The sequence below is a fragment of the Hirundo rustica genome, chromosome 27, assembly GCF_015227805.2.
Source record: "Hirundo rustica isolate bHirRus1 chromosome 27, bHirRus1.pri.v3, whole genome shotgun sequence".
Lineage (NCBI taxonomy): Eukaryota > Metazoa > Chordata > Aves > Passeriformes > Hirundinidae > Hirundo > Hirundo rustica.
The window spans coordinates 3,717,266-3,744,356 of record NC_053476.1 but is presented as its reverse complement, the minus strand read 5'-3'; the positions used below and the strand labels follow the sequence as shown (position 1 = coordinate 3,744,356).

The 27,091-nt window shown below is 52.3% G+C and overlaps 1 protein-coding gene across 2 annotated transcripts in view; it reads right to left on the bottom strand.

Moving 5' to 3' along the window:
- Nucleotides 1-27,091, bottom strand: part of FBXL20 (F-box and leucine rich repeat protein 20) — a 37,703-nt gene that overhangs the window by 8,718 nt on the left and 1,894 nt on the right. The window contains exons 1-10 of one of the 2 annotated variants that reach the window (XM_040087554.2): nt 17,050-17,070; nt 16,629-16,690; nt 8,926-8,980; nt 7,135-7,209; nt 5,029-5,123; nt 3,980-4,048; nt 3,547-3,642; nt 2,348-2,474; nt 1,707-1,781; nt 319-449 (exon numbers count right to left, since the gene is read on the bottom strand). In XM_040087554.2, coding sequence (XP_039943488.1) covers nt 319-449; nt 1,707-1,781; nt 2,348-2,474; nt 3,547-3,642; nt 3,980-4,048; nt 5,029-5,123; nt 7,135-7,209; nt 8,926-8,980; nt 16,629-16,690 — 785 coding nt within the window. In that variant the 5' untranslated portion in view covers nt 17,050-17,070. Of the gene's footprint in view, nt 1-318; nt 450-1,706; nt 1,782-2,347; nt 2,475-3,546; nt 3,643-3,979; nt 4,049-5,028; nt 5,124-7,134; nt 7,210-8,925; nt 8,981-16,628; nt 16,691-17,049; nt 17,071-27,091 lie in introns of those variants that run through there. The other variant, XM_040087552.1, reaches the window with a different exon arrangement.

The window sequence follows — 27,091 nt, the reverse complement described above, 5'->3', positions numbered from 1 at the left end:
AACTCTTCTGTCTCGTGATGGGAGGAAACATCGGGAAAATGGGATTTTTTTTCCCCCCCCCCCACAGTTCTCAAGACAGAAATAACCCAATCCCAAATTTCCTTCAAGGACACACACACGGAGCTTTGCGGGCATCACGCCGGGAGCTCTTGGAGTTTAAACCCCAAGAATTCGGCGGGGGCGACTCAAAAATCGCCAACGCCCTCGCTCCGAACAAAGCTCGGGGATAAAAAAAACAAACTGGGAAAAAAATTTGGGGGTGGAACGGCTCAGACACCAGCTGGAGGCTCTGCTGAAGGAAACCCTGGGAAAACTCACCGGAGGCGCGGGCAGTTCTGTCCCAGGGCGTTGAGGATGGCGTCGGTGATGTTGGAGCAGCCCGAGGCGCAGAGGGACTGCAGCTTGTGGCAGCCCCTGCAGATGGTGATGAGCCCGTCATCCGTGATTTGCTGCCGGGGGAAAGCACGCCAGCCTCAGCGCAGGCAGGGTTTGGCCTCTCCCAGCTCCGAATTCCGGCTCAAAAAGCGTCATGGGAATGTTTCACCGGAGCAGGGGAGAGGGGATGAACGTCGCTGGGTTTGGGAATAGCGGGGAGGGATGGGAAGGGAAATGTTTTGGTGTTGGGTGAGGGAGGGGGAAAGTGCTGGGATTCCTGCAGGGTTTTGCAGTTCCTGCTTGGAAAGGCTCGGGGAGTGTGTCCCTGCACACAGGGCTCTCTCCATCCCTGGGCACAGGGCTCTCTCCATCCCTGGGCACAGGGCTCTCTCCATCCCTGGGCACAGGGCTCTCTCCATCCCTGGGCACAGGGCTCTCTCCATCCCTGGGCACAGGGCTCTGTCCATCCAGTCCCCAGGCACAGGAGGTCTGTCCATCCATCCATTATCCATCCATCCGTCCATCCACCCATCCATCCATCATCCTTCCATCATTCATCCATCATCCATCCAGCATCCATCCGTTCACCATCCATCATCCATCCATCCTCCATCCATCCATCCGTCCATCATCCCTCCATCCATCATCCATCCACCATCCATCGGTCCATCATCCATCTATCATCCATCCATCATCCATCCATCATCCATCCATCATCCATCCATCATCCCTCCATCATCGATCCACCCATCATCCATCCATCCATCCATCCATCCACCCATCATCCATCCATCCATCCGTCCATCCACCCATCATCCATCCATCCGTCCATCCATCCATCCGTCCATCATCCATCCGTCCGTCCATCCACCCATCATCCATCCATCCATCATCCATTCATCCATCCATCCATCATCCATCCATCCACCATCCATCCATCCGTCCATCCATTATCCATCATCCATCCGTTCACCATCCATCATCCCTCCATCATCCACCATCCATCCATCCCCGTACCCGTGTCGTCCATCCCCGTTCCTGTGTCAGGCTGTGCTTGCACACGCACACGCACACACACACACACACGCGCACACACATGCACACACACACACCCCGTGCCCGTACCGATCCGGTTTTTGGCACAAACACACGTTTTTGGCGCTGCCGAGCTGCCCGAGCACCTTTGCGGCTCAGCTCCGCACGGGGACATCGCCCCAGGCTGACGGGAAGGATTTCCCAGCTCATCCCTCGGATGAGTTCCAAGCTCAGCAGCCCTGAGGGGCTCAGCGTCCCCGAGGCGCCAGCCCGGAGCCGCGGGCAGTGCCACTCACCAGGCAGGTCTGCAGGTTCAGCGTCACCAGCTCGGGACAGTGGGCACCGATGAACTTGAGCGCCTCGTCCTCCAGCTGGAAGGGAAAGCACAGGCAACTGGGAGCACTGGGAACCACAGCTGGGAACTGGGAGTTACAGCTGGGAACTGGGAGTCACAGCTAGGAACTGGGAGTCACAGCTGGGAACTGGGAGTCACAGCTGGGAACTGGGAGCACTGGGAATCACAGCTGGGAACTGGGAGTCACAGCTGGGAACTGGGATTTCCTCAGGGAGCAGGGAAGGGCAGCACAGGAACAACAGGACATGCCAGCTGTGCCCATTTCTGCTTTTCCAAAGCTCCAAACCCCTGATTTCCCCTGCCCACACTCCCATTCCCCCTTTTCCTGAGCTCCAAACCCCTGATTTTCCATGCCCACACTCCCATTTCTGCTTTTCCAAAGCTCCAAACCCCTGATCTCCCACACTCCCATTCCCCCTTTTCCTGAGCTCCAAACCCCTGATTTCCCATGCCCACATTCCTGTTCCCCCTTTCCCAGAGCTCCAAACCCCTGATTTCCCCTGCCCACACCCCCATTCCCCTTTCCCAGAGCTCCAGCCCCCTGCTTTCCCGTTCCCCCGTTCCCCCTTTCCCGGGCCGTACCTGGGTGCAGCCCTTGAGGGACAGCGCCCGCAGCCCCCCGCAGCCCCGCACCAGCGCCTGGATCCCGTCCTTGGTCACTTGGTCGCACCAGGAGATGATGAGCTGTTCCAGCAGCGGGCATCCCTCGCTGGGGACACAGGGACATGTTACCCTGGTTTTTCTGAGTTTCTTTATTAGCCTTTTGATTTTCATAAATGGAGTCAGATCTTTTAGTTATTGTACAATATTAAGAGCAGTTTTCTACCTTTCCCACAGATGTAACATAAACAAATCCTTTGTTTTTCATTCCCTGTGCTTTGTTTGCATATTTCTAACCTGAAAACAATTGTAACTGACAGTTGGTCTGGCCACTGAGGCTGAGGGGTGGAAACCCCAAAAAGCCAATCTTCTGCTAGACCCACAAATGTATAAAAAGTAAAAGAATAAACAAAGGGATCTCTTCTCTCCGCCCTTTCAGCTGGAAGCTGGATCAGAGGAACCTCTGCAGAAATCTCTTGTCTGCGTGTGATTTCTTTGTGTTTTACGGTGACAGGGACACGCGTGGAAACGCTCGCCAGCCTCGGGGAAAAACGCTGCTCCGGGCCAGGAGCTCCCAAATTCCCATTCGCGGCACTCCGAGAGCAAAGCCGCCCCGTGAAGGTTCTTGGTTCCTGTTTTTTTTTGGTTTTTCCTCGCCCGAGGTTGGGATTAGAGCACGGGAAATGTGGGGTTTGTGTCAGGGTGTTTATTGTTTTTTATCTATTTACAGGCTCACGAGCTGTTGTCTCTAACTAGAAAGTCAGAGACACGAGGTAAAATGGAGGAATTATCTCTACCGGGTCTTTTCAAGGATAATTATGAAATTCCACCCGAATTGTTTTTATTTTAAACCCGATAACAAACCACTTGAGGCCTGCAATGCGGACTGCACCAACCAGTTACAGAAAACCACCGAAACCCACGAAGAAGAAGGACGGACAAGGTGAAGGAGAAGGACTCAGACAACGCCCGAAGTCCTCCATCTTGACCCCCAGGTATTTCTATATCCTAAAACCCCCCAAAATCAACGTCTCCAGAATTCCAACGCTGCCCCACCCCTCAGGGGACACCGGGCAAAGGTGGTGGGAGGCTCTGTAGGGAACTCTGCGTTGGCTGGAGGATCTCAGAGCTCTTTTCCAGCATTAATAATCAAAATTCCACGGGGGGGAAATCCCTCCTACCTCAGTGCTTTCAGGGACAGGTTGGTTATGGAGGTGCAGGAAGCCAAATCCAGGTGCCTGAGTTTGGAGCAGAACTTGCTGAGGTTGGTGCAGGTGCTGCAAGAGACACACGGGGACGTTCCCGCAACGGAATCATCCCGGGCCGCAGAAATCCCGTGGGATGGGCGGGTCGGGGTGAGGATGGAGGTGGGAACCTGGCACAGGGTGCCCAGAGCAGCTGCGGCTGCCCCCGGATCCCTGGAAGCGTCCAAGGCCGGGCTGGACGGCGTTTGGAAGAAGCTGGGATGGTCCAAGGCGTCCCTGCCCTGACAGGGGTGGGAACGGATGGGATTTTCCAACCCAAACCATTCCAGGATTCCATGGAAAACCTCCCAGGGTCCCCAAGCTTGGCTTTTTTTTTTTTTTTTTTTTGCGCCCAGGGAATTTTACTCACGTGTCCGTGATCTTGGTACAGCCATTGAGGTTCAACACTTCGATGTTCCTGCAGTTCTGGGCAAAGGTCCTTGGGTAAAGGAAAGGGAAAAACGTCGGATTTGTCAATCCCCAGCGGGATTCCAGGGGTTTTATAACAGATTCAAGTTTTACCAAACGGCCTCAAACAGATTGGAGAAGAAAAGAGAGAAAAGTCAAGAAGGAAATATTCGGAAGGAAACCAAGAAAATCAAAAGAATCAAGAAAGGAGAAAGGAAGCAAGCGAATCAAGAAGAAATTCAGGATGAAAAATCAAGAGAAGAATCAAGAAAGAAGAAAATCCAGAAGATCAAGAAGGAAGGAAATAATCAAGAATAAAAGAATCAAGGAAATGAAGAAAACCAGGAAGAAACCCAAGAAAAACCAGAAGAAAACCAAGGAGGAGATCAGTAAAGAAGAAAGGAATCGAGAAAGAAGAATCAAGAAAGTCAAGAGGAAAACCAAGAATAAAATCAAGAGAATCAAGAAGAAAATCCAAAAAACGAAAAGAACCAAGAAAATCAAGAAAGAAATCAAAAAGGAAAGAATCTATGAGGAAGAAAATGACCAAGAAAATCAGGAACAAACCCAAGAAAATCCCTGATTTCTGCTGCCCCACCTCTCGCCCTGGGATGTCCCAGCCTGGAGGCACCAGATTCACCCATCACCCTCAGCTTTATTTTCATGAGAATTGAGAGAAACGGCCGCTGGGAGAGGTCAAAAATGATAAATTAAATGATAAAACCCCCGTCAATTGAATTATTAAAAAAAAGAGAACTAATCAAATTTTAAAAAAAGAAAAAAAGACAAATTAAATCATAAAACCCCCGACAAATTACAAAAAAAACCTGACAAATCAAACTATAAAAATGATGAATGAAATAATAATTTAAAAAAAAAAATAAAAAATCCACGAATTAGCTGCGAAATGAACAATCTGTGCCACTCTGCTCTCCAGGTTCTGACATCCTGAGGGGGTCTCGGATCCCAAGTGAGGATAGAACCTCCCCAGTCCCCATTTTCCAGCCCTACCTTAAGGCGTTGTCCCCCACTCCCTGGCAGCCCCGCAGGCTCAGCTTCCGCAGGAATCCCCCACATCTCTTGGAAATGTTCTCCACCACTCGGCCCTGGGGGAGACAGGAGGAGCCACGTGAGAACCCCAGAGAGCTCCAGGGAGGTGGAGGGAAGGTTTTGCAGGTGAAGGATAATTTGGTTTTTGGAGGGAAAACGGCGCTAAGGGGGTTAAAAATGAGGTGGGAACGGGCTGAGGGAAGGGGAGGGAGGGATTATTCAGCTTCTGAAGATGGAGAGACAAGGAAAATCCAAAAAAACACCAAATCAGAGAAAGGATTTTGAGACATCTCCTCCGTTTTGGAGCTCCTGGACACGGGCACGGACTCCCCAGGGAAGGAGAGAGGAGCTACAGCCCCGATTTCCAAGCACAGCCCATGGATAAACTCCAATTTCTGCTCAAAACAGAGACGAGCACAGCCAGCTCTCACCAGTTGGATTCAACCATTTGTGCTCCAGAGATGCAGGAAAGGCTTTTTAATTTCGAATCTGGACCCAAAGACCCCATCACTGCCGGGATTTACCTTTCCCCTGAAAGGCAAAACCACTGGAGGACATTTGTACCAGAAACTCAGAGCCTTCCCCTGCACTTTGGCTGCTCCTCACAGAGCAGGAGCATCCCTCGGTCCTTCCAGCACTAACCGGTGCTCAGGACCTCCGGGAGATGAGGATTCTCCTCCAGAATTCTTTTTCCAGTCCAAAAACCCCCTCGAATCAGCCACCAGGCTCAACACAACTCATCCCCACCACCGGCCAGGTGAGCTCTGAGGACACCGGGGCAGAAGCTCCACGGCCGATGCTCGACCTCCCCAGCCCTGCAAAAAGGCTGAAACGCTCCCCGATTTGGCAAAATCCCACAAGGATTTCTGTTCCTAGGAGTTCTGCTCCAATTAGAGGAGCCAAACGTGTTTCTATCAAGAATTTACAGGGAGTGGTGGATTTAACTCTGTTACAGCAGAGGCTGGGGACGCCAGGGGGCCCAGCAGGAGCTTTGAGGTGAGGTACAACGAATTCCAGGGGTTTGTTTTCAGAGGGGGAAGCCTGGGCTTAGGCAAGAACACGGGTTTTGATGTGCAGGGACATGAAAACCACCCAAAAAGCACTGAAAAACGGGAAAAGCCTGGTTTGTACTCCCAGGCTGAGCCGCTCCAGGCATCAGGAAAACCCTGAGATCTCCACTCTACGTAAATAATCCCGCGGATCCAGGATTTTTCAGAGGCGAAGGATTCATTACAAACCCCCCATTTCCTTCCCACTCAGACCCTGCTGAGGCGACAGCTCCTGCTCCTCATCCCCTGACCCTCAGCCGCACAAAGGGATTATTTGAACGCTTTCCTGCAAAATCAGGGCTGGATTTCCCACAAGCAGCCGCTGGATGCCCCTAACGCCTCTCTGACGCCACGAGCTAAAGCCACACGTTCCCCAATTCCCTCCTCCGAAGTGTTTTAAACAGGATAAAACATCCTGAGAAGAGACTTAAGGACTGGGCTCTTTCCTCATCCCTTTTCCTGCTTAAGGCAATTTGAATTTTCATCCCCACTGCTGCTGCAGGATCCAAATCCCACAGGTTCAGCTACGAGGGAGCGGCTCCAAAGCTGCACCTTTTAGGGGTAATTTGGACCTTGTCCTCCCCAAATCGTCTTCGCCTCAATTTCAATTTTCGGGGTTAAAGATGCAAATATTGCAGGCCACGATTCAGTCCTCGTGTTCTCATCTGAGTGCAAGGAGTAGCTGAAATTCTCTTCCACAAGCAGCAGTTTTCCCCAAAAATGTACCTTTTTTACTAATTTCTGTTTGCAGAGCAGACAAAAACCACTTCCCTTCCACTGCTGCTTTTAAGCCTCGCTAGGGACACAGAATTCTGTCCATTTTCAAAAGCTGAATGGATTGCCAAGACTTTAAAAAGACTCCCCTGAAGCTGAAGAACTGAAATTAATGATTTCTATCTCCAGGGAAGGTAGAAAGGGTTACGGTGGGAGTAGGAATCCGTTCCGGGCTGTAATTACATTTTAACATGGAAAAAAAAAAAAGAAAAAAAAAAAGGGTTTGTATGTCACTTAATTATACCTCAATATCCCTCTGGAAATCAAACAGGTCAATTCGCTGCCAGTTGCTGCCATCCAGGGCCAGAACATTCCAGGCCTTTATCGGGGGGAAAAAAAAAATGTAAATGTGGGGTTAATATGAAAAAAAAAAAAAAGAAAAAAAGAAAAAAATAAGGTTAGTGGGGAGCTAATCACAATCTGTTCCTCTGAAAAACAACTTTCTGTCCCAGGTGGGAAAGCAACAGGAAACTCCAGCCAGCAGGGAGAAGCGGGCAGGCACCAGGAGCGTTTGCAGGGAGCAGGATCTGCTCACAACTCGGAATTCTGAGGAGCTTCCACTCCCTCGGGAGGTGCAGGTTGTGAGCCAGGAGAGCGCCTGGAGCTCGGGCATCTTCACATTCCTGGCTGGAATTATCCTCCAAGGACACCTGGGCATGGGTGAGGCCCCCAGGGGACCCCGCAGAGGCTGACAGAGGGTTTGGTTTTTGTTTGAATCCCCCAAATCCCCCGTGGCTCCTGCCCCAAAGGAGAAGCAGGAACTCGGAGCTGGTCGCTGTGGCCTCAGCCAGGTGAGGAGCACAGAGCTGTAGTTAAAGTTTCAGTTATCAGGGACAGACACAGTGGGGTTTCAGGCCCAAATCCCACGTGCACCGAGCCCCTCCCCATCACAGCTCTTGGGCAGGAGTTGGTGCAGAGCCACAACAGACGGCAGAAATGAGCACGGATTGATTTTCTGAGGGGTTAAACCTCACTGCTGACGTTCGTTTTAAGGTCTGGTTACAGCCAGGAGAAAAGCAGTTGGAAATGCCCCAGTGGCTGCATAATTCCATGGGCGGCGTAGGGAAGGTTCCAGAACCTTCCTGCACGTCCCTGCAGGAACTTGCCGTGCTCCCTGTGCAAACAGGAGCTGGGACAGGCCGGGAGAACACCCTGACACTGGCAGAGAATCCCTGACAGCCCACTGTGGCCAACACTGCTCTGCTGGATTTCAGCTGGGAGCTCTTTCCCTGCGTCATTCAGGTGAGCTCCAACACCCAGACACCACACAGGGTATTTTTTTTAAATGCAATTAACCGTGTTTAAACAGCTTTTTTTTTTGTGTGTGTGTGTGTGTGTGCGGTTAGAGTAATTAAATCCGTAGTGGTTGAGGTTTGGAGCCGGCAGGGATGGGTCAGTGCAGGTGTCACCCAGCCAGGACGGTGAACACACCGCTCCAGAACCTTCTCTGGATCCCCACCTCATCCCTGCTCTGCTGCTTCCCCTGGGAGTTACCAGCCAGTGGCAGGAAAAAGCACCTGAACAAAGCTGGCAGCTCCAGGTCAATGAACCTTCCAGTCCAGCTGGAGGAATTCTCCCAAGCAAATAATCCAAGTTGGGGTTCATTAAGCTCACAAAGGGTAAGAACAACTCCTCTATTTCCACGCTTACTCCAAGGAGAAAATGAACTTTCATTGACTGTGCAGCATCTCTGTGAATTAAAATCCCGGTGTTTCCAGCAGAAGCCCCAGGATGCCATTCCAGGCTCATCCCACGCTGGGATTTCAGCAGGGTGAGCTCCCTGTACAAACCCACAGCGAGGAGAAAGTTCTGGGCAAAACATCAGCCCCCTCTCCCCTTTGTACCTGGGACACTGGAAAACGCTATTGCAGCTTGGAATTCCCCTTCACTGCTACTATGGGAATTTTCCAGGACTGCCAGGGGACACTGAAAAAGCCCAGCAGAGTGGCACAAAGCAGCCCAACCCCCCTGGAGAGGATTGTCACCCAAATCCACCCCCCTGCTAAAATCCACCGGGAAGGAGGAAGGTTCTTACCCTGGAAACTTGAGCACAACGACACAGAGTGACCACATCCAGGAAAGAGAAAATTCTGGAACAGAAAGAAGAGATACCTTATTGGTTATTGACATTTAAACCAAAAGGGGACGTGGAAAACAAAAAGGGGGGAGGAAAGGAAAAAAAAAAAAAAAAAGGTCTGGGACAGCAAAACTTCTTTGTGATTTGGCTGAAAGCTGAACTGTGAAAGGAAGTGCAGAGGCAGCAGTTCCCAAATGGAAGCAAAACACGGCCGTGGAGCCACGGGGAAACAGAACCCTCCCACCCTGGGGTGGCTCTGACCCCAAATCACCGCCTGCTCACCCCAGGGGAGCCCTGCAGGAGCCCCACACGGAGCAGCACCAGGGACACTGGGCTGGCTCTGACTAAACACCCCAACACCTTCAGCACCAGCTGCCAGAAGTGGGCAGAGCCATCCCTCAGTGCCACCCCTCGGTGCCACCCCTCGGTGCCACCCCTCATTCCCAGCTCCTAGAAATGGGCAGAGCCATTCCTCAGTGCCACCCCTCATTCCCAGCTCCCAGAAATGGGCAGTGCCATTCCCCAGTGCCATCCCTCATTCCCAGCTCCTAGAAATGGGCAGTGTCATCCCTCATTCCCAGCTCCCAGAAGTGGGCAGTGCCATTCCCCAGTGCCATCCCTCAGTGCCATCCCTCATTCCCAGCTCCTAGAAATGGGCAGAGCCATCCCTCAGTGCCATCCCTCATTCCCAGCTCCCAGAAATGGGCAGTGTCATTCCTCAGCACCATCCCTCAGTGCCATCCCTCATTCCCAGCTCCCAGAAGTGGGCAGCGCTATCTCCCAGTGCCATTCCCCAGTGCCATCCCTCATTCCCAGCTCCCAGAAGTGGGCAGAACCATCCCTCAGTGTCATCCCTCATTCCCAGCTCCCAGAAGTGGGCAGTGCCATCCCCCGGAGCCACCCCCCGGTGCCACCCCTCACTCCCAGCTCCAGCCACGGCCCGGTCCCGGTGCCCGGGTTATTCCCGCGTTTCCCAGCACCGATGGCGGGGCTGGAGCAGCTCTGCCGTGAGGAAAGGCTGCGCTGGTTCAGCCGGGGGAACAGCAGCTGCAGGGGGACCCAGCACCTGAAAGGGCCACAGGAAAGGTGGAGAGGGGCAATTCCCCAGGGCCTGGAGTGCCAGGATGGGGGGAATGGGGGCAAACTGCCAGAGGGCAGGGCAGGATGGGATATTGGGAAGAAATTCCTCCCTGTGAGGGTGGGAGGAGCTGGAATGGCTTTCCTAGAAAAGCTGTGGCTGCCCCTGGATCCCTGGAAGCGTGGCAGGGCTTGCAGCACCCTGGGACAGTGCAAGGTGCCCATGGCAAGGGTGGCACTGGGTGGACTTTGAGGTCCCTTCCAGCCCAAACCACTCCAGGATTCTGCACTTCCACAAGCGGCAGAGCCAGATGGGACAATGGAGGAGGGACAACGACACCAAGATCAGTGATGGGACAAAGGAGGAGGGACAACGACACCAAGGTCAGTGATGGGACAATGGAGGAGGGACAACGACACCAAGGTCAGTGATGGGACAATGGAGGAGGGACAATGGAGGAGGGACAATGGAGGAGGGACAACGACACCAAGGTCAGTGATGGGACAATGGAGGAGGGACAATGACACCAGGGTCAGTGATGGGACAATGGAGGAGGGACAACGACACCAAGGTCAGTGATGGGACAATGGAGGAGGGACAATGGAGGAGGGACAATGACACCAGGGTCAGTGATGGGACAATGGAGGAGGGACAACGACACCAGGGTCAGTGATGGGACAAAGGAGAAGGGACAATGACACCAAGGTCAGTGATGGGACAATGGAGGAGGGACAACGACACCAGGGTCAGTGCTGAGTGTCACCGTGGGTACACCCTGGCGTTGGAGTCCAGGGCATTCCTTTGGCTGCCCTGGAGGGTCAGGGACCTGGGCAGGGGGGTCTGGGACCCTGGCCCAGCGCCCAGAGGGACATTGGCTTTGATCCCAGTCCATGGGAAAGGCTTCCTGCGCTGCGGGAAGGATTGCAAGCCACAAGAATGTGGAATATTGGAGTTTAGCTTATCACAGGGTGAGAAAACAGTAGGTTTGGGTTTTTAGTGTGGAAGTGGATGGGAGCAAGATGGAGGATTTGGGGCGCTGTCTCCTGCTTCTTCTTTCTCCTTCCCTCACTCCATTTTCTGCAGTGACGGTGGCACAAACTGGTTTAAAGAGATTGGCTCAAAGTAGAGATGACCTGTTTAGTGTAAGTGATAGGTATTGGCAAACAATGATAAATAAAGAATACGTAGCAATTAGTATAAAAGATATCGACAGCCCAGTGTGAGGAGGAGTCGCCAGATGCCCGAGCAGCTGCACAGACCTTTGCTGGGCACTGAGAAAATTGTAAGATAAGAAACAATAAACGAAGTGCGCAACCTCGAAGATCAGAACCTGAAGACTCCGTCTTTCTTGAGTTTGGCTCAGAGCTTTGCAGAAGGCGAAAAGACTCTAAAACCACCCGAATGTCAGGAGAAAAAACCCGAGACCCCGGGACCATTCCTGGGATAAAGGAATGACACAGCTGAGAGTGCCAGGATTGCCCTCGGGATCACACCACCCCCAGCCGTGGATGCAGGAAGCACGGAGCCCATGGAAAGCTCCTAATCTGCACCAACAACATCAATAATGTATAAAATTCAATGGGATTTCAATGTCGGTTTATGGTTTATGGCTATTCAAACAATCGTGTCCCAAAGCAGACGAGGTCAAGCGGAGGGTGGGGAGCACATCAAGGCCTCGTTCCCTTTGGGAACAACTATAAAACTGGAGCTTTTTTGAATATTTTAATTGAATATTTTCAACTCGAAGGCAAAATGTTGTCAGCCACGAGCATCCTGAGAAGCAGGGATGGGAAAAGCCCTTCAGAAACACCAAAACTGGGGGAAAAGGGTGCTCCTGACGGAGGGGAAATGCAGATTATTTATCAGAACACCAATGCTGAAGGTATCACACAGCAGCACTCAGCTAAGCCAGGATGAACAGCCACGTTCAGGCACTTCCCAGGGATACTCGTGGATCCAAGGAGTCAAGGGGTTAAGATCCAAAGGGTTCAAGGCACTTCTGAGTTTTGCCATGAGACAAATCCGGCAGTGACGTGCTGGGGGAGAGCTCTGCAGAAGAGCCCACTTTAACAGGGTCTGGAATCCCAAATTCTGGATTTCGGAGCAGTTCCATCCTCCCTGCCTACACACAAGGCTCCCCCCGAACCCCACATCATTTATTGGTGTCCAAGGGTTTATCCAGCACCACGTCACAGCAAGACCAGGAAAGCCTGGGAAATGAGGGAAGCTGGGGAAAATTCTTATGCTCAAATTCCCATCGTAGGAGTAAATAAAACTTGAAATTCTACAGGTCACTCACTACGGGAAGTTTTCTCTATTTTCATTCAAATCCCATGGGAACCCCGGACTGTTAATGATCACCTCACCTCTCTATCAGGGCTGGGAGATCTGAGATAAATTCTCCTCCGCTTCCTGCTCCTCCCTTCGCAGCCTGCCCACACAACAACAGGGATTCACCCCGGCCAAACCCTCACCGCCCTCCCTTCCCCAGCACGGCTCTGAGAAGCTCCAGAGACTTTTCCAGTGTTCCCTCAGCTCCTCCTGCACTTATCCAAGACCCTGAGTCGATGATTCAGCAGAATCAGGCTGCAAAAAAAAAAAGGATTTTTCCCCAGCAAGGCACTCCCTGGTTGTGGATTTTCACCGTTTCAGAACTGGATCCAGCCGCTCCCCGTGGAGCAGGAAGAGCAGCAGGAGCACGGGTGAAGTGCTGCAGGCACCGTGACCGAGCTGAGAATTCCCCTGCAGCCCCGAGGATGGGATTTTTCCCCCTCCAAGGAGCTGCTGGACAAGACTGAAACACCCCGAACTCCACAAATAAGCAGCGACTGAGCTGCAGCGGCACAGGGTTGATCGGCACTGCTCGATGGATTTTTCCCAGTTCTGCATTAACAGGCCCAGAGGCACCGTGCTGGGACATTTATTTTTCCACCCAAACAGGATTCCCGTCCTGCTCACAGCTGCCTGATGGGCCCTTTTACATCAGTCTTCTTATTCTTCAGAAAAAAAAGAGGAAATAATCCACAACATTAACTTTATCATCTAACAGTGATCACAGATGAAGGCAGGCTGAGCTTCCCAAACAGGAATTAAATCTGGAATCGCAGCAGATTAAATTGCCTCACTGCAAAGGGACTCCCTGTGCGTCTGGTTTTGTCTGAGCAGCTCAGCTCTGCACAGTTTGGGTAAAACACACTCGCTTTGAGCAATTTTCAGGTTTCAACCTCTTAATCCACTCAGGGGTTTTTAGGACTCCTCACTTTCCCACTGCTGCTCTAATTAGATTAGGGACAGGACTCTCATGAAATCCCTGCACGCTGCTGGCTCCGAGGCGAGCCAGCTTAGACCTTCAGCCTTCTAAAATTATCCACCCCAATTTCTGCCAGCGACCCCCCTCCCAGTCACCCCAGTTCAATTCCAGTTCAATTCCAGTTCAACCCCGCTGCCAGGGGCTGGGCAGAGGGACGGGCACCACGGCTCCGCTGCCACCTCAGCGCTGCCCGGGGCACAACCGCAGCTCCCGAGGGATAAACCCGGGCTGGCAGAGCCAGGGCTGGGGATGTGCTGGGCAGGGCTGCATGGGCACAGCACGGAGTCAAAGCTGCTTAGGCCAGGAGAGAGCTGCAAACTGCCTGACCTGCCTGTGACCCTGCAAGAAGAGCTGAATTCCCGCAGCCCGATCCTGATCCTGCTCCCGGCCGAGCGCACGGCGAGTGAAATCTCCTTCGGGAGGGCAGCGGAGAAATTCACCTCTGCCAGGGGAAATCCAGGCTGGGGGCTGGCCGCCAGGAGCGGCAGGCAGCCTCAGGGAAGGAAAGCAGCTTTCCAGCAGCAGTGGGAATGCAGGGGAACAGGGACAGGCTGTGGGGACACGACCACGGCTGGAGGCAGGGATTCAGCGCTGCGAGTCACCGAGGCAGACGCTGCCCAGGGAGGAGCTGGGGCAGCGGAGGGAATTCTGCTTTTCGCTGCTTTGGCTCATTGCTGCGTGTGTGAAGGTACAGCCACCTCCAGGCGTCACCTCTCAGCCGGCAGGGGACAAAGCTGGGGCAGGGGCAGCAGGGCCAGGACATGGATTGGTCACCACCTGGCTGCGTCCCAGGGTTTGGAGCAGCCTGGGACAGTGGGAGGTGTCACTGCCATGGCAGGTGGAAACAGACAATCCCTAATCCCCCTTCCAACCCCAAACCCAGAATCCCGGGATTCTGTGACCTCCCCACCCCTGTCTTGCTCTCTGGACACGCAGGACAAACGTCGCCGATGTCACTGCTGCTCCCAGGGCCATGTCCCAGGACAGCCCTCAGGAGCAGCACCCTCCTGGTCCATCCCTGTATTTTTAGGGCTCACAAAGGCTGTTCTTCTCCCATCTCACACCCTCCTCCTCTTTGTTTTGCCTAAGTGCAGCTTTCACTCCACGCGCAGGGGACCCCGAAGCCGTCGGAGTGCCGGGAGCAGGGACAGGACTTCCCAGAGCAGTGCCCAAACACACCAGCCTTTGTGCTGCACACAGTGACACCCATTTACGGGAGATCCCTGCAGAAAACCCATCCAAGCTTCTCTTTCAAAGGCTGCACTGTCAATGCACAGTAATTAATTTTCGCAGTATGCTAACAGTGAATTCCAGCTCTCCAAACCATTACTTATGAGCTTTAAACATTTATCAACTCCCCATTTCCCCTCGGTTCCACCCGATCCTGAACAATTCCCTGCTCGGCAGCAGGTTGGGATGATCAGGGACAGCAGGACACAACTGGCACAGACATTTCCACAGGGCAGGAGTGTGGGAACTCAGCCACGCTGGGGTTTGTCCTGATGCAATTCCCTGCTCCGTGCAGGACCTTCCCTCCTTCCTGCCACAAATCCTCCTCCAACTGTCCGGGCTGCTCATGGAATCATGGTTTGGGTTGGGAGGGACCTTAAAGCTCATCCAGTGCCACCCCTGCCATGGGTAGGGACACTTCCCACTGTCCCAGGCTGCTCCAAACCCTGGGACACAGCCAGGTGGTGACCAATCCATGTCCTGGCCCTGCTGCCCCTGCCCCAGCTTTGTCCCCTGCGTGCTGAGAGCCGGGAGGTGACACCTGGAGGTGGCTGTATCCTCACACACGCAGCAATGAGCCAAACCTCAGCCTCCGGCTCCCTCAGGACCATTCCACTTCCATCTGTCAGAAACCTCACCCAGGCTCCAAGCAAGGCTCTGCTCCTGGGGAGCCCGATGCCCTCGCACTTCTCCTTCCCCTGAAATCCATACCAAATCCCATTTACATTCCCTCAACCCACCTTTGTTCTCCTCTACCCTACTCCCCACATTCCCAGTGCCACACAGACTCCCTGCCTCACAACCTGTCCCCAACCCACCCCAGTCCTGTCACCTCGGCACAGGGACAAAGCCCAGGTTTGTGCCACCTGCTCCTATCACAAAAAGGGAATCGCCTCAGAAAATCCAGAAAGACGATTTTTCACCACTCTTTTGCTGCCCCACATCCCAGCCGTGGTTCAGCACCAGCACAGCAGCTGCCACCTGCAGAGCCCTGTGCAAACTCCTCCTGTGGAGGCTGTGACTCCATCCTGCTCCTCCCACGGGTGCCCCTCGTTCCCAGGTTCTGGTTCCACACAGAGCTCTCCAAACCCACGGAGGATCATTTCCTGTGTCCCAGGCCCCGATCCCAAATATCCACCCCGGCAGCAGGGAGGGCTCTAACAGCCACACACTGTGCTCTGCGGTGAGCCATCCTGGAACAAAAGAAATGGAATCAGGTGGGAAATACCCTTCCAGAGGAGGCAGGGCACTGAAAATGAGAGATACTCATCCCTTCTCCCTGTTCCTTTCATTCCAGAAGTGAGCCAGCAGCACTTCCCCGGGTCACATTTCCCTCCCCAGACCTCACTGCCACCGAGTGTTGACAGAACCAGTTTCTTGCAGCGCAACAACGCTGTTGCTGGTAATAATTCAAGCTTCCACCTGCCTCTGCTTCCCCCATTTCCAGTCCAACACCTGAGCTCAAAGCACTGACAAACTCAGCTCTACTTCCAGAGCCCAAAACGAGGGACAACCACCCCAATGCTCCCTCCTGCTTCCCACAGGGAAGCACAGGAGAAGGCAGAATTATCCACAGAGACCTTAAAGGACTTTCAAACCCAACAACCCACAAAATCTGATCTGTCTGGTGTTTGCCAACGGGACCGTGCTGCCAGGAGCTGAACATCTGGCTCCTATTGACAGGACAAAGTCCACTCGAGTGTAGCTGGAGCAGAGGGATTCAGTTCTGCTTTAAACTCACCACCTCAGAGAAGCAGAATCCTGTTCTCCACATCAGGAGAATTAATGATCCTCGCTCTCGTTAAGGACCTGATTTAAAGTTCCTCCATTCACCACACAGACAACCAGCAAATCAATCCAGCATTTAAACCCCCCCCAAAAAAACTTAATCCCATTTAGCACAGACTGCTGACACAGACCTTTGACCTGCCTCTCTCTGTTTGGGTCTGGCTTTACGAGCGACCTGATCCAAGCTCACGATTTGGGAGCAGCAAAATCCTGGATGCAAACAACAACCCACCGGTGTCCAGGGAGAGGACTCACCGAAGCAGCAGCTCTTTGGGCAGTTTTTTGTTGATCGCAGCTTCATCGTTGTTTGAGAACATCTGCAAACACACAAAAAAAGGGCACAATTTAGCCAAATATCAAGGGAACGAACCCTGCTTTACCCCAGGGAAGAAGTGGTTGGTTAAAGAGGCTGTTTCCAGATATCTGGACCAGTAAACTCCTCACAGATAAACTCTGCGCTGCAGCTTTCCAGCCCCTGCACTGGACCACAGCCGGACGGAGCATTACAACAAAAATATCTTAAAACACGGTGCAAGGATGCTCTGGGGATTGAGAAATTAAACATAAACCGAGATTTGGAGCTGTTGCAGTGAATGAAATGATAATTAGGATGTGGTTGTGAGCTGGCACTGACTGGGGAGGCACAGACACATCGAAACTGGGAGGATTTACACACCAGACATCTGCGGTTTGGTCTGTAAAGAGGAGAGGAAGAGGAGCCTAAATATCCAGCAGACAGAGGTGGAAGGTGCAGGCGCAGCAGGGTTGGTTTCTGTGATGGAAAAGGTGCTGGTGAACAGAGAAACAACAAAGCCTTGCAGAGCCCAGAACGTTCTGCCAGCGCTCAGGAGCTCTGGGACAAATAGGGCAGATTTTTAAACCACCAAGAATGGTTTAGAGCGAGTCCTGATCTTTGGTGCTGCAGGAGGAGGGATAATCCTGGAAAGCTCTGTGTTCTTCCAAGGCAATGAAGCTGGTTCTTGTATCACTCCAAATCCATGGACAACGCCTGATGCACCCGGAATGGACTTTGGGACCAGGTAAAAGCATCTCAGACACTCTGAGAACAAGAGAAGCTTCTCTATTCCAAGGAGTCCCAAGGAAAAGAGAGAGCAAAGCCTCACGAGGCTCTTGAGAAGAATCTAAATAAAAACAGCTCTTAGATTTGGTATTGTCCTGTTGTGGGGAAAATCCAGCACCTCCCAAATATCCTGTACCTGAGCATGGATCCATCACATCCCAAATATCCTGTACCTGAGCATGGATTTATCACATCCCAAACATCCTGTACCTGAGCATGGATCCATCACATCCCAAACATCCTGCACCTGAGCACGGATTTATCACCTCCCAAATATCCTGTACCTGAGCATGGATTTATCACCTCCCAAATATCCTGCACCTGAGCATGGACCCAATCTTATCACCTCCCAAATATCCTGCACCTGAGCACGGATCCATCACATCCCAAACATCCTGCACCTGAGCATGGATCCAATCCTATCACCTCCCAAATATCCTGCACCTGAGCACGGATCCATCACATCCCAAACATCCTGCACCTGAGCATGGACCCAATCCTATCACCTCGCAAATATCCTGTACCTGAGCATAGATCCAATCCCACCACAACACAAATATCCTGTCCCTGAGCACGGATTTATCACCTCCCAAACATCCTGCACCTGAGCATGGATCCATCATATCCCAAATATCCTGTACCTGAGCACGGATCCAATCCCACAACTTAACACAAAACCCAGCGTGAAAATCCAAGGAGCTGCCACTAAATGTCCCTTTACCTGCTCCAGCTGGTGATGGAAAACTGGGAATTGAGGACCACCATCACCCCCAGAGAACAGCAGGATTTCAGAGTCACACGCTGTGCTCCCAAATCCCAGCTTGCTTCTGAATTATCCCAAGAGCCAGAGCACGGCGCTGAAGTGGGAATTCTCGAACTTCCTTCCCCAGAATGTCGGCCAGCAGAGGTGCTGCCCTCCCCACAGACCCTTTTATCACTTCCCACCAGGAATATCACAAGTCCCAGAGCAGAAACCAGACCGGCAGCCCTCAGCCCAATTTGCTGCTAATTAAGCAGAGGTTTTGTCATTCCCAGCTCCAGGGGCTCTTCCCTCCCATCTCCAGGTGACTCTGGAGCCACAGTGGGTGGGGACAGACATTCCCAAGGCTGGGAGAGCAGCACCTGCACATTCTGGGATGGGACCAGCTAATTAAATTGATTAGCTGATTGATTAGGAGCTCGAGGAAATTATGGAGGGAGCTCGAATGGAGGAGGAATGCAGAGGAATTATTCATGGGAAAACGTGACGTGATTCCTTTCCCCCAGCCACAGGAGCACACAGGCAGATCCAAACCCTTTCCCACCACCCTCCAGACCTTGAATCAGGACTCTCCTCCCCCAAAAAAGGAACAGAGAAATTAAAGGAGCAATCAAAGAGCAGGAGCAAGCTTCCAAAAAGGAACCAGAGCAGGAAGGTTAAAACAGAGATCCCAGAAGCAGCCAGGAGCCTCCTCTGCCTGATCACAGGGAATTCTGCCCATCAAATCCCTCAGCAGGAAAACCTCACCTCAGTCCCAGCGCAGATCCCATCCCCAGACTGGTTTCTGCAGGAGTTTCCCTTTGACCAGCACTAATCGAAAGGAATGTTTGTTTTTTTGTCTTACTAAAAATAGCCCTTGGACTCAAACCCTGACGGGGCCCAGGCGAGATGGGCTCCATGGAAAACCTCGGCTCTGGAATTCTCCCTCCCCTGGAACGCTGGGAAGAGCCAGGATGAAATCTCCAGACCTGTTTTCTCCAGCCTTCCTTCAAAGCCTGAGGCTCAGATGGCAGAGGCTGGGTGAAAAGAGGCTGGAATCGGGATTTTGCTAAGTCATGGCAGCACGGCCAGCTAAATATACCAGGGACGTGGGGACCTTCTGGCAAGTCCACACAAAAATAAAGCTCTGAAAAAAAATGTCAGAGGCTATTCTAGATTTCCAGGCTTTCAAAACGCTTCAAGGGATAAAAGCTAAATGCCCCAAGTTTGCTCCTCCTAAAATCTCTGTTATCTTCTTTAATACCAGGTGTTGTCCAAAAGAAGGAATTATTCCGGACAGGACACAGATAAAACACATTTTTCTTGTATGCAAATATTCAATTCTGTGCCAAACGCAGAATCCTCCACCAAGAAGCAACTTTGCTGCTGTGTGAAGCCACGTGGGGGATCGGGAAGAAATTCCTCCCCGGGAGGGTGGGGAGAGGCTGGGATGGAATTCCCAGAGCAGCTGTGGCTGCCCCTGGATCCCCGGGAGTGTCCCAGGCCGGGCTGGATGGGGCTTGGAGCAGCCTGGGACAGTGGGAGCTGTCCCTGCCATGGCAGAGCTGGCACTGGATGGGATTTAATGCCCCTTCCAAACCAAAGCATTCCATGATTTTATGACTGCATCCTGTGCTTTCTAACACCTCCCACCGTCCCAGGGCGCCGTCCAGCCTGGCCTTGGGCACTGCCAGGGACGGTGAGTCCATCTCCTCTCTGGAAAAACCATCCCAGGGTTTTCCCATCCTCACGGGGAGGAATTTTTCCCGACCATCCAATGCAGCTCTGCTTTCTCAGTTTGAAGCCATTCCCCTTGTCCTGCCCCTGGAATTCCTGCTGGAATTTCAGCAAAGCCAACACGGCGTCAGCCCGCTCTGAACCCAAACACTTTAAAGCAGAAAATTCAGATCTCGATGGAGAAAAAGGGATGAAGATAATTCAGAGCTTTGGGGAATTAGTGGCTGCAAGGTTAGAGGGGGCACCTGGGTCAGTTGTGACAGCGAGGGACAGAATTATCCACCTTGATGTTCATTCCAGGGAAAAAGAACCTGGATCTGGCACCTCTGGAGAGCCTGGGAAGCACCAACACAACACCAAGGGCACCAGAGAGAGGGGAAGGACACCAAGGGAGACACGGGGAGGCGGTGACGCCCATTTCTGTACAAAAACCAGCCAAGAGACGCCCTCAGAGGTGGGCAGGAAATAAAGGCCAGAAACGTTCCCAGAAACAAAACCAGGAGAGCGCTGCACGTCTCTGTGTTAGTGAGCCAAAGAAACAATGCAGAATTTAAAGCCGTAATCTACGAAATACTAGCAAATATTCTGATTTTAAACCGCTCCAGCTTGTTTATCTGTGGGACAGAAACCGTGCGAGATGATGAAGTCGCAGGTAATGGGGTGCTGAGGATGAAACTGCAGCTGCTGTGAGACCTGGAGCTCACTGCCCTCATGGGCCCCTTCCAGCTCAGGATATTCCAGGGTTCTGTGAGCCCTGATCCACGAGGAAAAGCTGACCAGACCCTCCACAACTGCACATAACCACAGGAAATTAAGCAATTCGAACCGAGCCAGAAAACTGCAATTAGTAATTATTAGAGAGCAAATAATGCGCTCTGGAAACTGGTTTTAGGTTGGGAAAGGTGGGGAATCAACTGCTGATGGCAGAAATTAAGGATTACATCCATGGATTGAATATTTTGGAGTTCACAGCCTACCCAGTCCGTATCAAGACACTTTGGAGAAGAACCTTCCAAGCTCCAAAAGCCTTTTGTGTTCTGAAAGCTCTGTGTGAATTTGTTCAGAGCTTAAACCCTGAGATGCACTGGGAGGTTTCTCCAGCTGTAAGGCTGCTGGCTCCCAGCCCAAATTCCAGGATTCCTGGTAGAATTTGTACCAATTTTATCTGCTATGGTCCACAAGGAGATGAACAAGCCCGGTACAGTCACTGACACAAGACACAACTCGCAGCAAACCTCACCCACAACTGCAATCTAGTGAAAAAAGCTGAGCACAAACCCCCAAACAACAGGAAAAGCGCGGATTGCACTTCCTCTGGAAAAGCTCAGTGAAGCTTTGAGACGACTGCTTCCCAACGTGATCAATATGTACCGACACCTTGCCTCGAGTTCCGCTCATTTTGGGGAAAAAAATCCCACCGCTGTGACAAGGCTCAAACAACAGAGACGTGAGAGGCATCGGCTCCCTTCCCAGGACAAGATTTCGGGAAGCAGCAGCTGGAGCAGGCTGAGCTGCCTTCCTGGAGGCAAAGAAAATATGACACTGCAGAGATAAGTCACAGCGAAGTGACAGCGAAATCCAAGGGCTCCTCGGAGGACACCATCCAAAGAACGAAGCTGTTTACATCCACAAGCAGCTCCGACCGAGGGAATTTTCCTTCCGGCCTGTAGTTACACGGGGAATTTCGTTTAAAAACCCGTCCAGTTTAATCTGCATTAAGTCTCCGAGGAAATGGCTGGCTGCTGGATGAGGCCAGGCTGTCACAAGCTCCGGCTGTGGCCGTCGGGATGCTCCGTGGGGATGGGGAGGGACGGGAACGCGGGCGCTGCCCTCCTGCCCCGGCCACGCTCAGCCAAAATCCTGACTAAGCAGGACAAGCAGAAATAGACCCCGGCCAAAAAAGGCTTATTACAGGCTTAATATTCCTAAAAATAGCTGGATAGGCAGGGGACTGGATGGGCACCGTCGCATCGCCGATTCCTCGGTCGTTGCGTGGTTGGGGGAGTTTAAATTCCTGCTGGGATGGAGGAGTTACCTGAGCCCAGCCTGCGTTTGGGACACGTTAAATAAAGAGCCTTTTCTGAGGTTTTCTGAACCAGCAAGGATCCAGACCTCAGTCAAACCCTACAGGAAAGGAGCCCGGGATGAAGCTCTTCCCACCGCGCATCGCTCGGTGCAGCACTGCCCCCGAGGGAAATCCCTCGCTGACGGATGGGCAAAGGGGCAAGGCCGTGCTGCTGCCCCCAGAAAGGAAAACTCCACGGGCACAGGTGAGACACCAAAACGCTCCTGATGTCACAACTCCCGTTCCAGCTGCCACGTGTCCGTACCCGCTGAGAGGGAACCCCTCCGGAACCTGCTGCCGGGCACCAAACGGGCACATCCAGCCTCTTTCTGCTCACCTGTTCGGTTCTCCTCCCCCAGTCAGACAGCCAGACAGTTCTCCCCAAACCAACCAGCCCAAACCCTCCCTGTGCCCAGCTGAAATCCCAATCCCAGCCCGGCCACAGCCCCGAGTTACCCGACGGGCACCGGTGACATGGAGCGGCCGCTCCCGGGTGGCCCTGGCAGGACCTGGAGCAGCCCGGGCACAGCTGAGGGAGGCGGCAGCTCGCCGTTAATCAGCTTTGACTCCCCACGAGCTGTCCCCGGAGCCCAATGAGAAAAAACACCTCCGCTAAGGTCAGGGGGATGGCGGGGATGGGGCGAGGGCTGGGCAGCGCCAGCGGGAACCTCGGCTGCCCGCAGGTGACAGCGGAGCGCTCGGGGACGCCCAGCACGGATTTCGGATGGAAAAGGGCGCTGCTCTCTCAGGCGCACCCGCCGAGGTTTGAAACGCAGAGCGGGAAAAAAAGGGAAAAGTATAAATAAGGTAAAGGCTTCCTGACTTTCCCAGGACAGCCTATGGCACAGTCCCTGGCCATAAAACACCCACGGGTTTTATTTTTATCTTTTTAGGAGCTCATTTTAGCAGGGCAACAATGTACTACAAACATATTTAGAATGGATCAAAAAAAAAAAAAATCCAACCCAAAACCTGAGACACAACTCATTATTTTCAGCCTAAACCCAAGACTTACCCAGCTCTCTGAGGCTCATCACAATTCAAATGAGGTGCTTTGATGAATTATAGTTCTGCCCCTCCCCAACACCTGCAATTCTGTTATTATTACTGGCAATATTATCATTATTACTATTATTATTATTGGTAATAAGGTGCTTTTTTTCACTGCTGGGTTTGTACCCAGCTATTATGTAAGAGGAGGCCGGGATCATTGGCATAAATATTGGGAAATAAGGTCAAATGATGGTGCCTTAAATAAAAAAAAAAACAAAACATCCACATGAGTTGAGGTGTGAGGGGCACAGGGGGAGGAAAACTGTGGGGTCAGGCAGGGATGGGCCTGGCCCCTCCTCAGGGCCGTGCAGATCCAGGTTTCACCCCGGATCAGGGAGGATAAAACCCTCCCAGCGCTGACTTTCCCAACGGTGTGACTCAAAGGAAGCTCCCAGCCAGCGAAAACAGTAATTACCGCAGTGTCCCAAGCCCCAATTAATGAGGTGTCCAAAATAAATGGGATGCGCCCGTGGGTGCCGGCTCCCAGTCGCTCTCCCGGCACGCAGGCGGCGATGCGGGACGGGCACAGCCCCTGTCCCCAGGGCCACCGGCGCTCCCCAAAACGTCCCTCGGAGGAGCTGCTCCAACCAGCAGCTCCCAGCGAAACCATCCCGGGGATCCCTGCGCTGTTCACCCCCGGGAAATCGTGGAATGGTTTGGGAGAGCCTGAAAGCTCATCCAGTGCCACCCCTGCCGTGGACACCTCCAGGGATCCCCGGGCAGCCACAGCTTCTCTGGGCACCCTGGGCCTCCCCATCCTCCCCGCCAGGAATTCCTTCCCAATATCCAAATCCCTCCTCTTTTAGTTTCAACTCCTTTTTCCTTATCCTTATCCGGAAAAAGTCGCGTTGCCCCCGGTGGGGGGTGGAGCTGGATGAGCTTTAAGGCCCTTCCAACCCCAAATATCCTGGGATTCTGTGAGATCGGTTTGCCAGGGCCAACGTTCCCACTGTCACCCAAGCCATGCCCACAGCTCCTGGCAGAGGGAGAAGGAAGAAGCGAATCCTGTTTGGGGCAAAAACTGCAATAAGGATTTGGGACACCAGCCCTGCCTCAGGGGTCACAGGCTGAGGCCAAAAGCCAATTTCCTGGTGGACCCTCCCCAGCCTCCCTGGGCCAAGCCCCTTTTGCACAACCAATTGGATTTTTGCTTCCAAATCTCCTCAAATCCCTCTTCCCTCTCCTCGAGCCGCAGGAGCAGCAGGGTGGGTGTGTGAAACACAACTTGTGGTTTACATTTCTTCCTATCTCATCATTCCAACAATCACTTTGAACCAAATAAATTAAGAGTTTATTATTCACCAGCCCAAACGAAGCGCTGCTTTAAGAAGTGTTACGTGTGATGTGGCACGACGCTGAAATTAAAAATAAATGAGGGTGGGGGAGTGAACAGGAATATGGAAAATCCATCAGCTTGGATACACCCCCTCCCAAAATCTTTGTTTTTTACAGTTTTTCTCATTATCTATGAGCCACACCGTCAGACACTACCCTCCCAAAAAAATCCTGTTTCAGCTGAGCCACCTCAGGTGTTCCCTGGGTTATGTCACCAACAGCTTCTCTTCCCATATAAAATCAAACTCCTCGGTGCTACATCAGCTTTTGCAAGGAGAGTCAGAGCAAAGTTCTCCCTGCTCCCTGCCCTGTTTGTGCCCCTCTGTGTGCACAACCTCCATTCCTTGGGACAGTAAAGCCCCAGCCTGGAGCACAAGGAGCAGGAAAGGGAACGGGGACAGCCCCAGAGGGGTCAGCCCTAAAGCCGAAAATACAAAACCCCCTGAAAATACAGGAGCAGCGCTTCAGAGGCAGGAACACAGCAGATTCCAAAATGGGATTAGGGTCAGTGAGATTATTCAGTTCAGCTTTCTGAATACAGACAGGATTAATTATTAGAAGGCAACTCGATTTTGGAGCACGTGAAGTTTCCCATTTTGCATCCAGCTTGGCTCACTTCACATCCCTAAAATCGAACAAGACCTGGGAGCTGCAGAGGCTCAGAAGGGTCAGAATTCCCCGACACCAAGGACCCTGAATCCAGAAATGCCACGGATGGATGCATTTCTCTGGCTGAAGGCGCTCACAAGGCTCACCACAGACTCTCATTCCTCAGAGACACCCCTGGAATTCCCAAAATTTCACTCCCAACAGGACAAACTGCCCCACGGACACACGCTGCTCACAGCCAGGAGCAGCTCCTGCTCACTTGGAGGGTTTGGAGACTCCCAGAGGAAGCTGGAAAGGATGGAGCTTTCTGTGTGCCGCTGTTTTTGAGGATGTGGAGGAGACTACACGGATTGGTTCAGCCGGGGGAAGGAAAAAATAAAAAAAGAACTGGAATTATTTAATCCTAACGTGGCTGAGGGAAACCCAGGACAGCTCCAGGTGACATCCCAGGGCAGGGGAACATGGACAAGGTGGATTAAGGAAGTGCTGAGAACTTGGGCCTTGCTCAGTGAGTCCTCCAAGAGCATCAGGGCTCACCCTGATGATGCCTCCCCTCCTCTCCGCTGTGACTTCATCAGGCAGGAAGCAGAGAAATCCCAAATGTAAGCGGGGATTGGGATCTGTCGGGGCATGTTCCACGTGAAACCGACACCACAGAGAATTAGGAGTCAATCTGGGCAATGTTTTCCCTTTTTGTTTGCTTTGCTGCAGTAAGTGGTGATTTTCTCTGCGGTGGCCACACCTCCTGTAAAGGGACTAATCCGGCTCCGCTCCTGGGGCCGGGCATGGCATTCCCAGGAGACAGGGAGCCCCACTCTTCCTGCAATCAGAATCCCACACTCAACTCCAATTCAAGGAGCTTGGCCCATATTCCACACCACTTTTTATTCTCACAGCAAGGAATTATTATCATTGACCCCCCTCAACTGGATTTGTGAATTACCCAACAACAATGGCTCAGGAATCTGTTTACGTGGCTCCACAAAAGACAATAAACCAAGTGCAAACCCAACCCAGCCTCCCCCTCCGCAATTCAGCCGTTAACTCAAGCCTGGAACGCGCACAGCGGATCAGCCACGGCCCCACACCGGGCTGGTTCTGCCCCAAAATAAGGCTCCAGACTCAAATGCTCGACTTCCCCCTGCTCAGCCACGGGAGCTGCCCCAGCACTATCCAGGGGAGGAAGAGGAGGAAGAGGAAGGAAGAAGACCCACTGGCTTCATGACCTGACAATATTCCACAGCTCTGAGCAGCAGCTCCCATTCTCCAGTCATTTCAGCCCAATTTTCCCCCTCCATCCCATGAAACGTGAACTCTCACAGACCTCTCACTTGCAAAGCACAACCATCACAAACTGGTTTCTAGGGAGCAGAGAGGAGTTTCCACCCATTCTGCCCCTCAGGAAAATAAATCTAAGTGTGAGCGCACGTTTTGGAAGCTCTTCTGACCAACATAAAAATGATGGGTTTGAAGGAAAACAGCTCTGAAACTCCCCAGGTTATCCAGGTGAGCGGGTCAGGGATCATCCACGCTGGGGTAATAAAGGATGCCGTGGATTTATAACCGTGGAACGGTTTGGGATGGAAGGGACCTTAAAACTCATCCAGGGGCAGGGGCAGGGACACCTTCAGTGTGCCAGGGTGCTCCAAACCCCGTCCAGCCTGGCCTGGGACACTCCCAGGGATGCAGGGGCAGCCACAGCAACCAAAACAGCCAAGAAACAGGATGATGTTTAAAGGCACTTCTTATAGCTCAAAATAAGCCTTCCTATAACACACCAACTCTTCCTGTATAAATATAGGTTTTAAAAAATTAATTTAGGCCTCAAAGGCTCCTCGAGCATTTTGCTTTGCTTTTTCCAACTCGTCTGGGTTTGTTGTTTTTTTTTTTTTTTTTACTATGAGAAGAAAATAACATTCCAGCGAAGGGGAAAAACAAAAAAACCCCACCCAAAACAAGCCAAACAAAGCTCTTCCCCACTCCTTTTCCCCAATGAATTGGGTTCATCGTGTCCTGGTGCAACCCTGATGAAAACCCTCCCAAAACTGGAATGAACTCCAGCGCTGCAAGACGAAGGCTGTCGATGCCCTACCAGACAT